The sequence below is a fragment of the Mobula birostris genome, chromosome 3, assembly GCF_030028105.1.
Source record: "Mobula birostris isolate sMobBir1 chromosome 3, sMobBir1.hap1, whole genome shotgun sequence".
In the NCBI taxonomy this organism is placed as follows: Eukaryota; Metazoa; Chordata; class Chondrichthyes; order Myliobatiformes; family Myliobatidae; genus Mobula; species Mobula birostris.
Window position 1 is genome coordinate 7,533,983 of NC_092372.1, and position 17,308 is coordinate 7,551,290.

General features: G+C 45.6%; 1 protein-coding gene across 1 annotated transcript in view; it reads right to left on the reverse strand.

The window, feature by feature from the left end:
• acaa2 (acetyl-CoA acyltransferase 2) overlaps window positions 1-17,308 on the reverse strand; it is a 61,712-nt gene that overhangs the window by 30,664 nt on the left and 13,740 nt on the right. The window contains exons 2-4 of the mRNA XM_072252189.1: window positions 15,126-15,292; window positions 12,406-12,534; window positions 472-588 (exon numbers count right to left, since the gene is read on the reverse strand). Coding sequence (XP_072108290.1) covers window positions 472-588; window positions 12,406-12,534; window positions 15,126-15,292 — 413 coding nt within the window. The remainder of the gene's footprint in view (window positions 1-471; window positions 589-12,405; window positions 12,535-15,125; window positions 15,293-17,308) is intronic.

Consider the following 17,308-nt stretch of genomic DNA (forward strand, 5'->3'; position numbering starts at 1 on the left):
TGTACCAGGAGGAGGCATGACGGCTGGTGAGGCGATCATCAGCTAATCTAGGGGTTGATAGTGAAGTTCGAAGCCTGATCGGGAGTCTGGAAATCATAGCCCAATGGCCGAAGCCTGCAGGCTGGAGTTTGAAGGCCCGGAAGCCTGTCCTAGAGTTGGAGAACTGTCCATGTTTTGCAATTACTGTTTTTTGACGCTTGTTGTATTCTGCTTTGTGTTGCTCTGCCAAGCATTGTGGGCATGCTATGATGCTATGTTGGCACTGGAATCTATGGCAATACTTGCAGGCTGTTCCCAGCACACCTTTAGGTTGAGTTGGTTGTTAATGCAAACGACACATTTCACTGTGTGTTTCAATGCACGTGATAAATTAATGGATCTGAATGTGAATCTGATACTTTTACCCAGAAAAATGAAGGATAGTTAATCATTGGTCCAATCACTACTAATGATAGCTGAGGCTCATTTTACCTTGATATCAATCCCGAGCTTTGTGCCAAATCGGATATTTCGAACAGCGTAAGGAGCCTGACTCATGTTTTCTGATCCTCCGCAAAGTACAACTTCAGCTTCTCTGAGGCAAATTTCCTGCAACACAGTGTTTCATGTTAAACACCATTCAGAATTTGAACTAATTCATCTAAAATTGACTGACTTGGCATCAAAATAACACAAATTTATTAACAATTCCATTGTGTATTTATTCCAGTTAAACCACAGAGAGATAAAGGCTCCACGGTGCACAACTGTGGAAAAATGTTGAGCTTTTCCACCCGCTACCTTCTTAAAACTCTCACCAGACAAGAAAGAAATGGCAGAGCAGATGGGCTGAATGACCTAATTCTGTTCTCATGTCTTACAGTTGATAGGTTCTTGATTAGTCAGGGCATCAAAGGTTACAGGGAGAAGGCAGGAGAATGGGGTTGAGAGGGACAATAAACCGGTCATGATGGAATGGTAGAGCAGACTTGATGGGCTGGGTAGCCTAATTTGCTCCAATGTCTTATGGAGCCTAATTCTAATCACAATGCAAAACCAGTTCATGATCTGATTCTACAAAAACAATAATCTCATTGATCTGTACTTTAAGGATTTTGAAGGCATTTAGTGAAGAGGGCTATTTCCATTGTGGGCAAGATTAGATCCAGGGATGTAAATACAAAACACAATAAATAAATGAAATTGGAAGCTCAGTTTATTTTATCTTAATTAAGGATACAGTGCAGAACTGGCCCTTGCACCCCAGGTATGCCACCAATTTAACCCTAGCCTAACCATAGGACAATTTACAATGAGCTTAAAATTGTGTCCCTTTGTATTAACCATCCCAGCCTGGGAAAAAAGTCTCTGGCTGTCCATTCAGTCTACGGAGAATCTGAGGAATGTTGCTGACTTGAGGGCCAGCACAGAATTGGTGGGCTAAATGGCCTGTTACTGTGCTATATGACTCTATCATGGGTTCCCAACCTTGTTTATGCCATGGACCCCTACAATTATCTGAGGAGTCCATGGACCCCAAATTGGGAACCCCTATTCTAAGTCCCAAAAGAGGTTTTGCAATCTTCTGACAAAATGCTTTTATTTTTACTAATTTTATTTTTTATTTAGAGATCTAGCCTGGAACAGGTTTTTCCGGCCCAACGAGCCACACCACCTATTTAACTCTAGCCTAATCACAGGACAATTTACCTACTAACCGGTATGTCTTTGGAACGTTGGAGGAAACTGGAACATCCAGAGGAAACCCACATGCTCACAGGGAGAAAGTACAAACTCCTTACAGACGGCACTAGTATTGAACTCCGATGCCCCGAGCTGTAACGGTGTCACGTTAATCGCTTCGTTACGCTACCATGATCAGAGAGATGGCAATTGATTTAGGAGGAAGAGGACTGTGACGAGTCCTGTATACATTCTGGGAGAGTTGCGGTGGTGGAGGAGTACAAATACTTTGGTGTTCACCTTGACAACAGTCTTGACTGGAAAGCCAAAACCAAGAAGGGGATGAGCAGACTCTATTTTCTAAGGAAGCTGAGACCCTTCGATGTGTGTAACAGGATGTTGGAGATCTTTTACCAGTCTGTTATAGTGAGTTCAGTCCTCTTTGCAGCTTTATGCTGGGGGAGCAGCAACGATGGTGGTAATCCAAAAATACTAAATAAGCTCATCAAAAAGACTGGATCGTCCTTGGCTACAACCCCAACTCTTTTGAGTCAGTGGAGGAGAGAAGGTCACTAAACAAACTGTTATCCATCATGGACAATCAGGCACATCCTCTCCATGACCAATTGAATAAGCAGCAGCACATTTTTTTTTTTGAACAGATTCATTTAACTCCGCGGTCACAAGGATCGTTACAGAAAATCTTTCCTACCAAATGCAATAAGTATATACAACAGTTCATCTCTGTGCTACAGGAGAACACACATCATAGTACAATAGTCTGTTTTATTATTTCGTAAATTATTATTGCACATTGGTAAATTGTGTATATTATGATTCTATATTTTATCATTAGTTAATATTATTACATTTATTACTATTTATGTAACACCCTAGTAAAGGTTTTACTGCTGATGTTGCAGGGTGTTTCATGTGATGGCCTTTCTGTGTAAGCAGTGTTTGGGTTACTGTCAGAGATAAAGGATGCTTAGGAATGTGCGCCATCCAATCAGGAGAATGGAATGGGGAGAAGGTTCTAGAGAAGGCTGGTGGGGGGGAGGGGAGCAGCTTTGTGACTGACATGGTGTGGGTCTTTGTCTTCTGTTCGGCGGGAGATGAACAGGGAAGATGCTGAAGAGAATGGGTCATAGGATTTGATCCAGTGGGGAAGATGCGATTCAATGGAGCCAAGGCACAGAAGCCTACCAATGTTCGGTGAATGTGACTTTTGGAAGATTTGAGCTTTAATTATAATGGGCCTTTGTTTTTTCATTTTCTTTTCTTTACTCTTTGGTTGAGGTAACGTTCATGAATATACATTTTTTAAAACTGTACGCAGTGAGATCTGTTATTTCTTGCCGATGGGCTATTGCGGGCAGTAAATCACACAGCATTCACATGAACCAGGGTTCGGGTGGGCATGACATCCCAACCCCACAGATTTGGTGGGACTAAAGTCATATACTCCCTAGACGTACAAAGCCTGAGAAAGGTGGGTTTCTTGCCATGGAATCCAGTGGCTGTAAGCAAGGGGCTAATGTGCTGCATTTCCAGAGAGCCCAGTAAAAAAAAAGGGTTTCATTGTGGGGGTATTGTCCTGGATCAAATTCATCGAAAGCTGTGTGATTGCCCCAAGAATTGATTAAGTGGGTTTGTGCTTAAACCCGTGTTATAAACTATTGCCTGGGAAAGTGATTAAGATATGTGGTTAAGGATGCTGCAGGGGTTAAGCATTGGTGTGATTCAAAGAGATTACCTGTAGCTAGTGCCTGCTGTGAGTGGGGTGGATATCCACAGCCCAGGTGAATTGTTGATAAGGGTCTTAAGCACTGTTAAAATATTAGGGAAAGTTATGGTCATGGAGCGGCAGTTTGACCAAGCGGATGGGAAAGATGTAGTGTTAGTTCAGACTAGCGCTGACATCGGGGAGTGGATCTGCCTGGTACCATTGGGGTCCCGGGAGAGGCAGAGCAATGGGCCGTCCACACTTTCCAAAGGAAGGGGGAATGTAGGCGGGTGTTGAATTGGAAGCAGAGTTTCCCGTAGCGGAGGGCAGAAACTTAAAAGACAAGCTGCTCTCATTTCTGCAGAGTGAAGGGGAAGGACTGGTCTGATGTGGAAAGTCTAACGAGTCTTCCAGCAAGAGGTGAAGATTCTGAGTTGGTATCAGCCTTTATATCCCTGACAGATAAATGGCAAAGTGCACCAGCAGAGAGTCAAAGTTAGCATAGGCTGAGGATATCCTCGGGAGTGAAGCCCACCTCCAAGGGGGAGGAGGAATATAAGACTTGGACAGAGCAGACTTCAGATGCTGGATGAGTGGCAGTACTCTGACCACATAAAAAGACTGCAACTGGTAGAGTCTAAAATGTCCAGCTGCTGAAGCTGAGGTCCTCAAAGGCAGAGGACTCCTTAGCTACTTCCGCCTGTTACCTGCAAGCACTAGTTTTTGGCATGACAGGAAGCCCAGCGGAGCTTATGACGGAGTTTCAGAGCATGTTTCAGGAGAAGGGGGAGAAACTTTCTGCTTACGTTTTTCAGCTAGAGAGGTAGCTGCATTGCTTGTGGCATAGACGGGTCACCCAAATGGCTGAGGTGAATCAATTAAGGATGGACCAAGTGGCGAAGGGTGCACAGTCCCAGGATACGGTCGATTGCAGCCTTTGAATGTCTCGTAAGACATGCCCCCGCTCCCACTTTTGTTGAGCTGACCAGAGAAGTAAAAGAGGAGGAAAATGTGATGGAGGAGAGAGAGGCCTCCATCAGCAGGGTCCAGGGTCCGCTGCATCTGCTCCAAGGATGAGGTTTTCCGTTCCAGGACATTCCAAATGTCCTCTTTAAGGATCGTGGTTTCCCTTCTGCTGTCATCAATGATGCCCTCACCTGCATCTCCTCCATTTCCCGCACTTTGACCCTCATCCCATCCTCCCGCCACCACAACAGGGACAGAGTTCCCCTTGTCCTCACCTACCACCCCACCAGCCTCCGGATCCAACACATTATCCTCCACAACTTCCGCCACCTTCAACAGGACCCCACCACTAAGCACATCTTTCCCTCTCCACCCCTCTCCGCCTTCCGCAGGGATCGGTCCCTCCACGACTCCCTGGTCCACATGTCCCTCCCCACGAATCTCCCACCCGGCACTTATCCCTGTAAGTGCAAGTGCTACACCTGTCCCTACACCTCCTCTCTTGCCACCATTCAGGGCCCCAAACAGTACTTCCAAGTGAGGCAACACTTCAGCTGAGTCTGTTGGGGTCATCTATTGCATCCGGTACTCCCGGTGCGGCCTCCTCTACATCGGTGAAACCCGACACAGATCGGGGGACCGTTTCGTCGAGCACCTCCGCTCTGTCCGCCAAAACAGACAGGATCTCCCAGTAGCCACCCACTTCAACTCTGCTTCCCACTCCCATTCAGATATGTCCATACGTGGCCTCCTCTACTGCCATGATGAGGCTAAACTCAGGTTGGAGGAGCAACACCTCATATACCGTCTAGGTAGTCTCCAGCCCCTTGGTATGAACATAGAATTCTCCAACTTCCGGTAATTCCCTCCCCCTCCCTCCCCCTATCCCTATGTCATTCTGCCCCCTCTCCCAGCTGCCTATCACCTCCCTCATGGTTCCGCCTCCTTCTACTACCCATTGTGTTTTCCCCTATTCTTTCTTCACCTTTCTTGCCTATCACCTTCCTGCCTCCCTTCCCCCACCTCTTTATCTTTCCCCTTGCTGGTTTTTCACCTGGAACCTACCAGCCTTCTCCTTCCCACCCTCCCACCACCTTCTTTGTAGGGCCTCTGCCCCCTCCCTCTACAGTCCTGACGAAGGGTTCTGGCCCGAAACATCGACTGATCTTTTCTACGGATGCTGCCCAACCTGCTGAGTTCCTCCAGCGTGTTGTGAGTGTTGCTTTGACCCCAGCATCTGCAGATTATTTTGTGTTTCCAGTCCTCGGTAGTAGCCTCTGTTACTGAAGTGACCCCTGATGTCCTACAAATGGGGCTGTTACACAAGTTTGTGGCAGATTTTAGAGCTGAGGTATCCCGGTTGTTATCGGTGGGTGCTGCCACCAAGCATAACTAAGCTGATAAGGAGCCGCAGCCACTGAAGGGATGTACTAAGCAGAGGGCTGCTGTTTTTCAAGAGTCTCTTGAAAAGTGGAGTGACCAGTATTGTCTGTTACACCTATGGTGAATAGGAACACTTCAGGCGGGAATGTGTTGAATGGGAAAACCTTTAGAAGTGAGCCCACAGTTACTTAAGCATAAAGGGAAGTCGGGAAACTTCAAAGAGACCCAGTGAGGGAATGGCCTGGTGTCTTGGGGGAAACTCGTTCCAATCAATGTATCAAGGAAGACTTGAAAGAGAAAAACCTTATTCTTGACGGCTTAGTGGGGCCAAGCTCCAGTGTATCCCTATGGATCGAGGGTATTTTTGCTAGAGCCATACTATACACAGGCTGTCAGATTACTCTGCTGTACCATTCACTTTACAACTGGTATTTGACAGACACATTTACCATTGCCACCACTCAGTGTCCTAGAGCTCTGGGGGCTTAGTACTGATGACTACCCGTACGATGGTTACTTGTCATTGAATCTGGAGTTTTTGGAAACAGATGTGGGAGTAGCTGAGGTCCTTGATATGTTAGTGTTGGTTTGTCGAGAAGGGTGAAGCTCGTATTCTGAGGAGTCTAGTGGGAGTCTGCAAGAAGAAATTGATGGGGTTAGAAGAAGAGATTGATTGAGAAGATGTTGAAGTTCGAAGATGTCTTTTCTACTGATGAGTTTGATGTGGGTTGTTCCAAGAATACTTGCCACACCATTCAAGTGATGGAGGACACCCCTTTCAGAGAAAGGTCTCGGCGACTGGCACCCCCTGAGGTGGAGGATGTTTGGCAGCATCTGCGGAAGCTGAAGGAATCCGGGATTATCACCGATTCCAGGAGTCCCTATGTGTCTCCCCCCCATAGTGGTGGTGAGGAAAAAGAATGGGAAGGTATGATTGTTTGTGGACTATCGGACTTTGAACTGACACATAGTCCTCAGCCAGTGTATTGTTCTGATGATTGAGGACGCACTGGCCTGCCTGAGTGGAGCAAAGTGGTTCAGTGTGCTGGACCTAAGGAGTGGGTATTATCAGATACCCACGAGTGAAGCTGACAAGGAGAAGATGGCATTCCTGTCAACTTGGATTCTTTCAGTTTGAAAGGATACCCCAGGGCATATCAGGAGCACCAGCTCCTCTCCAGAGTGTCACGGAGAAAATTGTTCGGGATATGAACTTGCTTGAGATGCAGGTGTAGCTGGATGATGTCAAAGTGTTCGGGTCCGCCCTGGAAAAGCATGAGGCGACGCTACTGAAGGCGTTAGGCTGCCTGAAAGCTGAAGGGATAAAATGTCAATGGGGAAGAGCCAACTCTGCAAGACATCTGTCAACTACGTTGGGCACATAGTCTCACGGAACAGAGTAGCTACGAATCCTCAAAGAGCCAGTGAACACACGGCCAAGGTTCATGAATGTGAGTGCCCTACTCTTGTTCCTTGGATTCTGTGGGTATTACCGGAGGTTTGTGAAATACTCTAAAGTGAGTCACCCTTGGAATCAGCTTCTGTACGGCTACCCTCCCTTAGGGAAGAATGGGAGCAGGACAAAAGGAAAAGATGGTAAAGATGATCTTAGCCCTTCAAAGCCTTTTGGAGCAAGACCAGATGCAAAATGTCAAGAGCCCTTTCAATTGTCGAAGGAGCTGCTGACGAAAGCGCCTTTGTTGGTTTTTGAAAACCCCCATTGCTGCATGTATTGCATACAAATGCCAGCCATGAGGGTTAGAGGGCATTCTGTATCAGGATCAGGGCACAGGGTTGAGATCTGTCGCTGGAGTCTGTCACCCTCCCAGCGAAACTACCCCAAGCACACATTGGCGTTTCTGGCATTGAAATGGGCTGTGGTGGATAAGTTAAGTGATTCTCTATATGGTGCCAAGTTCAAGGTAAGGACGGATAACAATCCGTTGACTTATACCTGACATTGGCGAAATTGGATGCTACAAGCCCTCGTTGGTTGGCGGCGTTGTCTGCCTATGATTTCAGCCTGAAGTACCACCTGGGTAGCCGGAACATTGATGTTGATGCGTTTTCCCGATGTGCATATGAAGGTCTGGAAATGGACAGAGAGCGGAAGAGTGTTCCTGCCCCTGGAGTTAAAGTAGTGTGCCAGTTTCCCATCACAGGGAAGTCAGAGGCGAGGCTAGGGCAAGGTCGAGCAGTGGAATATTTGGGAGCTTCTGGTTGTACCATTCCACAACCTGTCTGCTCTGAATACAAAGCAGTTGCCTGAGTTGAGTCCAGGGGAAGTGGCTGCCGCTCAGCGAGATGACCCACGTACAGGTACCGTTTGGTCAGCTGATGTGGAAGGAGATATGACCCAAGCTGAAAAGATGAAACACCCTCCTGTATCTCTACTGCTGAGAGAATGAAACAAACTTGGGTTGAGGAACCAGGTTCTATTCCTGGTCATGTCTCCTCCAGACAGGCCTCACCGTTCCCATTTGGTTCTGCCTGAGAAATATCGAAGGATTGTGTTGAAGTTACTTCACGATGATTCAGGTCATTTGGAGTCTGACAAGACCTATGGATTGGTCAGAGATTGGTTCTACTGGCCCCGAATGAAGCCTGAGGTCGAAGAGTATTGCAAGTTGTACGTTCAATGTATTTGGAGGAAGGCACTGCCTACAAGGGCTGCTCCTTTATCCCACTTACAGAGTGCGGGGCCACTTGATCTGGTATGTATGGATTTCCTCTCCATAGAGCCTGATCCCAGCAACACAGTGAATGTCTTGGTTATTACTGATCACTACACCAGATATGCTCAAGCTTTCCCTGCAAAGGATCAGAGAGTGCCCACCGTGGCCAAAGTGTTATGGGAAAAGTATTTCATTCATTATGGCTTTCCCAGGCTAATACATAATGATCGGGGATGGTATTTTGAGAGTAGGCTCATACATGAGTTACTGAGCATGCTTGGTGTCGAGAAGTCGAAGACCACACCTTAAAACCCTCAAGGTGAACCCAAGCCCGAGGGGTTCAATCGGACATTGCTAGACTGCTCGGAACCCTGGATATCAGCAAGAAGAACAAATGGAGTCAGCGTATTTGGCATCTGGTCCATTGCAGCAACTGTACACAGAATGAAGCCACTGGATACTCACCACATTATTTAATGTTTGGGTGCGAAGCAAGGTTGCCTGTTGACCTCTGTTTTGGGACTGGTGGCAAGATTTCCCATAGGACACCTATCTGAAGTATGTGTCTGACATGAGCATGTAATTGCAAAAGGCTTATGAACTAGTAGATGTCTCTGCTACAAAGCAGAATCAAGGAAATAAGGAGATATAATCAAAAGATTAGGTTCACTCAACTGATGCCTGGAGACAGAGTTCTCATGAAGAACTTGGGCTACCACAGAAGCATAAGATTGCTGACTGCTGGGTGGCTACGCCTTACGTAGTGGAGAGTCAGATGCCAAATGTACCAGTTTGGTGAAACCAGAGGATGGGAATGGACCTGTCAAGATTCTCCATCAGACCACCTTCAACCTCTGTTGACCCAGAGCCTGACCAGGACCCTACACCTAGTAAGAGGTCTCTGCGGCAACGTGGGAGAACAGAGGACTCACGGTGGAAAGGCCTGGAAGGGATGTAACCACTGACTTTGTTACAGACTCAGAGGATGAGGAAGTGGGGGTATGGTATATGCTACCCTATGCAAGCTCCCCAATAACTGACGAAGAGATTCCCAGACCTCCCCATGTGTACGCGGATGAAACGGAGGGGACTAGCCGTTGACAGGCACGTGGCTGCACAATGAAGGAAGACTGGGCTCTAAAGTAACTGGCAATGAAGTTGAGCTCAACCAAGTGACAAGGGGACCTGAGTTGCCAGAAGGCACAAGTAATAAACCTCTCCACATAGATGGGAAAGATCCCAGGGAGTGTCTGAACATGAAGTAAAAGATGATGGGATAAGGAGGTATCAAAGAATCAGGAAACCCCCAGACAGGTGGCCTATGTCACACTGGGGGAAGAGAGTGTCGCACCTATTCCACCAATGAAATCCATACAAATGGATCGGAGGTTCAGACATCACAAAGTTCCTTTGAAATGAGCGTCATAGGAAGTCATTCCTGCCTGTGGCCATCAAACTTTACAACTCCTCCCTTGGAAGGACAGACACCCTGAGCCGATAGGCTGGTCCTGGACTTATTTCCTGGCATAATTTACATATTACTATTGTGACAAAAGAGGGTTACAAAAAGTACACATAGACTGTCCTGTGCTAGCACCAGTGGGATCAGCAGTTGATCTGCCACCTGTCTTCAGGAGAAAGAGAGATAAGGAAGACAATGGAGCAGCATTTGGAAATGTTAATTAAGAGACGAGAGAGTTTAACGGAAGGAGACACCGGTCTAAGAACTGTCAAGATCGGCTCCTTTTTGAACCCTGAACTGTTTGAAGTGTGATGGACAGGTGATACCCCAGCAGGGGGATAAAAAGGGACAGGTTCGCTAAGGCAGGACACACACGACACCACGAGGTAACGAGACCCTGGAAGCGGTGCGCCTCCCACAAGTCGGTGGGAGTTTTTGGAGGGCTGGTCACGGGACCAAGCCATAGACGCACAGGGTGGAAAAATACGATCGGCGGGAACCTGGTGTGTGTCCGCCCTTGCCTGGGTGCCAGGTTCACTGCAGAGGAACAATCGTATCTGAAACGGAGGGGTCACAGTTGGTGACCTCAGAAGACATTACAAAGGGCTCGCCCGAAAGCTGACTGTGAGGAATATCGAAGGTCTGTTTGGAATCCGATTTTCTTTTTTTTTTTTTTTTTCTTCTCTCTCTCTCTCTCTCTCTCTCTCTCTCTCTCTCTCTCTCTCTCTCTCTCTCTCTCCCTCCCTCTCCCTCCCTCTCCCTCCCTCTCCCTCCCTCTCTCTCTCTCTCCCTCCCTCTCTCCCCCTCTCTCCCCCCCCCCCACTCCCACCCCACCCCCCACCGGCACGGCAGTGATTACTGTGAACTGAGCTGAACTCAATTGAACTGAACTTTGCGTCACTTTGAAACTGGTCATTTACCCCTAGGTGACGATAGAGCTTGATTGATCCTATTATCCTAGTTCTGTGTACATGTGTGTTTATCATTGCTGAACTGTTGTATTTATTATCCTTTTGATTAGAGTACTGTATTGCTTATTTCTTTAATAAAACTTTCTTAGTTCCAGTAATCCAGACTCCAACTGAGTGGTCCATTTCTGCTGGTTTGGCAACCCAGTTACGGGATACGTAACACTATTTAACTATTTATTGTTTTATTACTATTTAATTATTTATGGTGCAACTGTAACGAAAACCAATTTCCCTTGGGATCAATAAAGTATGACTATGACTACGAAAACTGTCTCATTAATGGAGGTTGATGAATTTCAAAGTCATGAGGACATGATTTTTGGTGAGGGGGAAAGAGTGTAACACAGTGCAAAGGTTTTACTGATAATGTTGTAGGGTGTTTCATTTAATGGTCTTTCTGTAGAAGAAGTATTTGAGTTACTGTTAAAGATAAGGGGTGCTTAGGAATGTAGGCCGTCCAATCAGGAGAGTGGAATGGGGAGAAGGTTCTAGAAAAGGCTGAGGGGGGAAGCAGCTTTGTGACTGACATGGTGTGGGTCTTTGTCTTTTGTTCGGCAGGAGATGAAGAGGGAAGACACTGGAGAGAAGAGATTGTAGGATTCGATTGGTAGGAAAACGCAAGTTGATGGAGCCAAGGCATGGCAGTCTACAAAGGATCGATGAATGTAGCTTCTGGAAAATTTGAGCTCCAACCGGTGCACATTTGACTATTTAATTATAATGAGTCCTTTTTGTTTTTTTTCTTTACTAACTTTTTAGGTAAGACAACGCTACCAAATATACTTTATTGTACTGTAGTGCCATTTGCATGTTAGTGCTGAAAAAGCAGCAATTTTTATCACCGACAGTTGGAGAGAAGTAAGCAGTGAGACAATTCAGGACCATTTTGCTCATTACGGTTTCAAGCATTCACACTTAGAGATACCAGCAAAAGCTGGGAGTGAAAATGAAACAATTTCACTACTTCAACAAGTTAGGAATTATGAAGAAATTAAAGGCATCGACAATTATCTTCAATGTTACAATGAAAATGAAGATTTAGAGGATGGATGCAAATGTCAAGTATTGTACTAAGGCAGTCCATTATGATTACTAGGTGTCTGCGCTGATTTTGTCCATTTACCGTGAATCAAAAGAACACAACAGCATACACTGGAAAAATTCCTCCATCGATAATTATTAGGAACTAACGCACAGTTTTATAGTACTGTAGTAGTATTGACAGTGTTATAATTTGTTCTGCATTTTGTTTAAATGCATAATTTGTTACTTAGTTAAACAGTAGTTTGTCTTTTTTGAGGCAGATACACTTGTGAGGTTTAAGAGACTACTAGACAGGCATATGGAGGAATTTAAAGTGGGGGGTTATATGGGAGGCAGGGCTTGAGGGTCGGCACAACAGCTGTTGTTCTATGTACATCTTTTTAACTATTCCCAGGAAACTTCAGCTAACTGGGGCAGCTGGCTAATTGGGCCAAAATGAGTCCCAATTAAATGGAATGAACTATATTGACTAGGTGTAAAATGCCAAGATCAATTCACTAATGTACAGGAGAGTACCTGTGCTCCAGTGGCGATTGACTGGAAACCAGATCCACAGAGTCTGTTTACTGTTAAGGCCGGCACGGAAATCGGAATTCCAACTTGTAGTCCAACATGTCTTGCAATGTAAGCAGCATCTGCAGAACTCTTTCAAAACAAGGAAACAAAGGAAGTTCACATTCAAATTTATTGTCACGTGTATGCTGCCAAACAAAACAAAGTTCCACCAGACCAAGGTGCACAATACAGTACATACAAATCACACACAAAACACATACAGTGTTACTGCAAATCAATAATAAGGTGCATATATGACACAAATTGTTTGGGCATGTGGCCAAGTGGTTAAGGCATTGGACTAGCTACCTAAAGGTCATGAGTTCGAGCCCCAGCCGAGGGAACGTGTTGTGTCCTCGAGCAAGGCACTTAATCACACATTGCTCTGCGACAACACTGGTGCCAAGCTGTATGGGTCCTAATGCCCTTCCCTTGGACAACATTGGTGTCATGGAGAGGGGAGACTTGCAGCATGGGCAACTGCTGGTCTTCCATACAACCTTGCCCGGGCCTGCGCCCTGGAGAGTGAAGACTTTCCAGGCGCAGCTCCATGGTCTCGCAAGACTAACGGATGCCTTTATTTATTTATGACACAAATTAAAAAGTAAACAGTATAATGCTACTGGTGCTTCATATGCAATGAGACCTGGATGGTGGAAGGGAGTTCAGTAGTCTTACAGCCTGGGGGATGAAGCTGTTTCCCATTCTAACAAGTTCTTGTCCTAATGCTATGGTACCTCCTATCTGATGGTTGGGTATCAAAGAGATTGTTGGATGAATGGGAGGGATAACTGAGAATACTAAGGACCATGCGTACACAGCAGTCCTGATTAATATTGGTTTTAATCAGGATTGACTCCCACTGATTATAGAAACATAGAAAATAGGTGCAGGAGTAGGCCATTCGGCCCTTCGAGCCTGCACCGCCATTTATTATGACCATGGCTGATCATCCAACTCAGAACCCTGCACCAGCCTTCCCTCCATACCCCCTGATCCCCATAGCCACAAGGGCCATATCTAACTCCCTCTTAAACATAGCCAATGAACTGGCCTCAACCGTTTCCTGTGGCAGAGAATTCCACAGATTCACCACTCTCTGTGTGAAGAAGTTTTTCCTAATCTCAGTCCTAAAAGGCTTCCCCCTTCTCCTCAAACTGTGACCCCTCATTCTGGACTTCCCCAACATCGGGAACAATCTTCCTGCATCTAGCCTGTCCAATCCCTTTAGGATTTTATATGTTTCAATCAGATCCCCCCTCAATCTTCTAAATTCCAACGAGTTCAAGCCTAGTTCATCCAGTCTTTCTTCATATGAAAGCCCTGCCATCCCAGGAATCAATCTGGTGAACCTTCTTTGTACTCCCTCTATGGCAAGGATGTCTTTCCTCAGATTAGGGGACCAAAACTGCACACAATACTCCAGGTGTGGTCTCACCAAGGCCTTGTACAACTGCAGTAGTACCTCCCTGCTCCTGTACTCGAATCCTCTCGCTATAAATGCCAGCATACCATTCGCCTTTTTCACCGCCTGCTGTACCTGCATGCCCACTTTCAATGACTGGTGTATAATGACACCCAGGTCTCATTGCACTTCCCCTTTTCCTAATCGGCCACCATTCAGATAATAATCTGTTTTCCTATTTTTGCCACCAAAGTGGATAACTTCACATTTATCCACATTAAATTGCATCTGCCATGAATTTGCCCACTCACCCAACCTATCCAAGTCACCCTGCATTCTCTTAGCATCCTCCTCACAGCTAACACTGCTGCCCAGCTTCGTGCCATCCGCAAACGTGGAGATGCTGCATTTAATTCCCTCATCCAAGTCATTAATATATATTGTAAACAACTGGTTATAGTTATAGTTAACCCCGAAGGCAGAGTCTGCAAACCTGGACCAGGGACTGGAGGCTGGAGGCCTGACATCTACAATTCTGAGAATCCAGGGACAAGGACAAGGAGTGGAAGCCCTTAGGTGGCTTGTCCTGGGATTGAAAGCCAGTCTCTGTGTGTGTAATGGAATTAGTGCACAGGAGGGTGGGAAAGGGGCTTGCTGCTGCAGGAGAAAGGAGGTACACAGGACCCACACAGTCAGGTTCGGGAACAGTTATTACCCTCAACCATCAGGCTCTTGAACCAATGGGGATAACTTCCCTCACCCCACCCCATCACTGACCTGCTCCCACAACCCATAGACTCACTTTCAAGGACAATGTTGTGCCGAACCAAATAAATTAGTAATTAAATGGTTAACTAATCCTTTATGAGTACACAATGTCCATTTTCCTCACATTCATGTGCCTATCCAAACGTCTCTTAGAAGTCCCTCACGTATCTGCCTCTACCACCACCCCAGGCAGCACATTCCATCCACCTACCACTCTCTGGGTAAAAACTTGCCCCTCACATCTACTTTGAAATGATCCTCCTCTCACCTTAAATGCATGTTCTCTAGTATTAGACGTTTCTATCCTGGGAAAAAGATGCTGTCTGTCTATTTTATCTATACCTCTCAATCTTACAAACTTCTATCAGACCTCCCGTCAACGTCCATTGCTCGACAGAAAACAACACGTTTGTCCAGCCTCTCATAGACATTGATAAAGAATGGTTTGAAACTTTGTCTTAGAAGACAAAACCAATTGCGAGGTTCATGGATTCTACCATATACTAACCTGTATTACATTGCCAACAACAACACTGTCCACCAGTTCAGGGCTGACCTGCCCAGCAGCCAATGCAGCCCTTGCAGCATGGGCAGCTAAATATATGGCACTGTAATCCTTCAGCTTTCCTCCGTAGGTGCCAAAGGGAGTCCGTTTGGCAGCAATAATAAATACACCTGTAAAATGAAAATGAAAGAAACTTGCTCCAGTTTACTATGGACTGGACATTTATCCAAATTCTTGCAACAGTAATGTCACAACTTTGAAAATAATTCATAAAATTCAGATTCTGATGTTTTTAAATCCTAGGTTCTTTCAGAAGTCAGGAAAGAAGCACAAAACTTGTTGCTTCATTATCATTTTATTAAGTGCTAATTGAACAAAGAATTACACATAGACAGTGATGTGAAGGAAGAGAGAAGCAGAAAATTGGCACCACTGCACTTTGATAATACATAGATGAAAAAATCCCATTAAATTTGCATGCAAGAGTCATCCAATCAGAACTCCCTCCCCCTCACTTGAATAATAAGACCATAAGATATAGGAGCATAGTCCTCCGGCGGGAGGAGAAGATGGTAGCGCGCCTGCGTGTACGCAGCCCTCCGGTGAAAAATGATATCGTATCTGTTAAATAGGGGCCGTGGACAATTCTGATTTGATGGAGAATGGACGTGAAAGCACAGAGGAACATCTGGAAAAATTTCTGAAACGCCCGTCCGCTGCTGTCGTTACTGTGTGGTCAGGAATCTTTCAGAGGGTAGGCCTCAAAATCCCCAGCCTTGCCTGCTTTTGGCGACCGAGAAGGAGGTCGAATCGTTCGGACAGAGATGGCGCTCAGTACTCAGTGTCGGAGAGCTGATCCGAGCTCGAACCTTTCCGATGACTCAGAGTCGGATTGTGGTCGGCATGGCAGGAAGAGTTTTTCTTCCTTCTCCCGTCTGCGTGAGATGTGGGACATTTGAGAAGCTTTGAACTTTACTGTGCTCATGGACTTCTTCATCAAGTTATGGTATTGTTGCACTGTTGTAACTATATGCTATAATTATGTGGTTTTGTCAGTTTTTCCAGTCTTGGTCTGTCCTGTGTTTTGTGATATCACACCGGAGGAAATAATGTATCATTTCGTAACGCATGTATTACTAAATGACAATAAAAAGAGGACGTGTCTTCATAATCATTAAATCATAATTAGGCCATTAAGCCCACCATGTCTGCTTCACCATTTCACCATGGCTGATCCATTTCCCTCTCAGGCCCAATCTCCTGCCTTCTCCCTATATCCCTTCATGCCCTGACCAATCAAGAATCTATCAACCTTTTCCTTAAATATACATAAAAACTTGGTCTCTACAGCTGTCTGTGGTAACAAACTCCATAGATTCACCACTCTCTCACATAAGAGGACACACTTGCACATACATCACAAATACAAAAAAATCTGCAGATGCTGGAAATCAAAGTAACACACACACACACAAAATGCTGGAGGAACTCAGCAGGTCAGGCAGCATCTATGGAAAAAAGTACAGTTGATGTTTCGGGCTGAGACCCTTCATCAGGACTGTACGTGACCACTAGGGGACACACTGAACAGCTGCATATACATACTGTGACCATTAGGGGGCACTGAACAGCTGCATATACATACTGTGACCACTAGGGCTTACTCTGAACAGCTGCATATACATACTGTGCAGCAGGTAATTAATTGTTAGACTGCAAAGAAAATATCAATTAAACAAATTCAACATAAATGATTATATTTTCATAAATAATGAACTCAAAATTAATTAGAATGCATCACATCTCAGATAAATAGCTTACAATAGGCCTGCAAATGCAAATACGCATGTTCACAGGAACGCTCCAAAATGGGTAGTCAAATCTGCATGCACAATACATTATTGGCACAGCCTACCCATCATCAATGACATATATACAGAAAGGTGCCAGAAGATGGCCAGTAACATCATGAAGGATCCCACCCATCCTGCATATGGACTGTTTGCCCCACACACGTTAGGGAGGAGGCTATGTAGCATCCACTCCAGGACCACCAGACAGAAAAACAGTTACTTTCCCCAAGCAGAAAGGCTGATCAACACCTCCACCCACTAACCCACCCCTCTACATCCCCAACCACCACTACTTTATCATTTCCAGTCAGAGTCACCTTATGTACAGACACT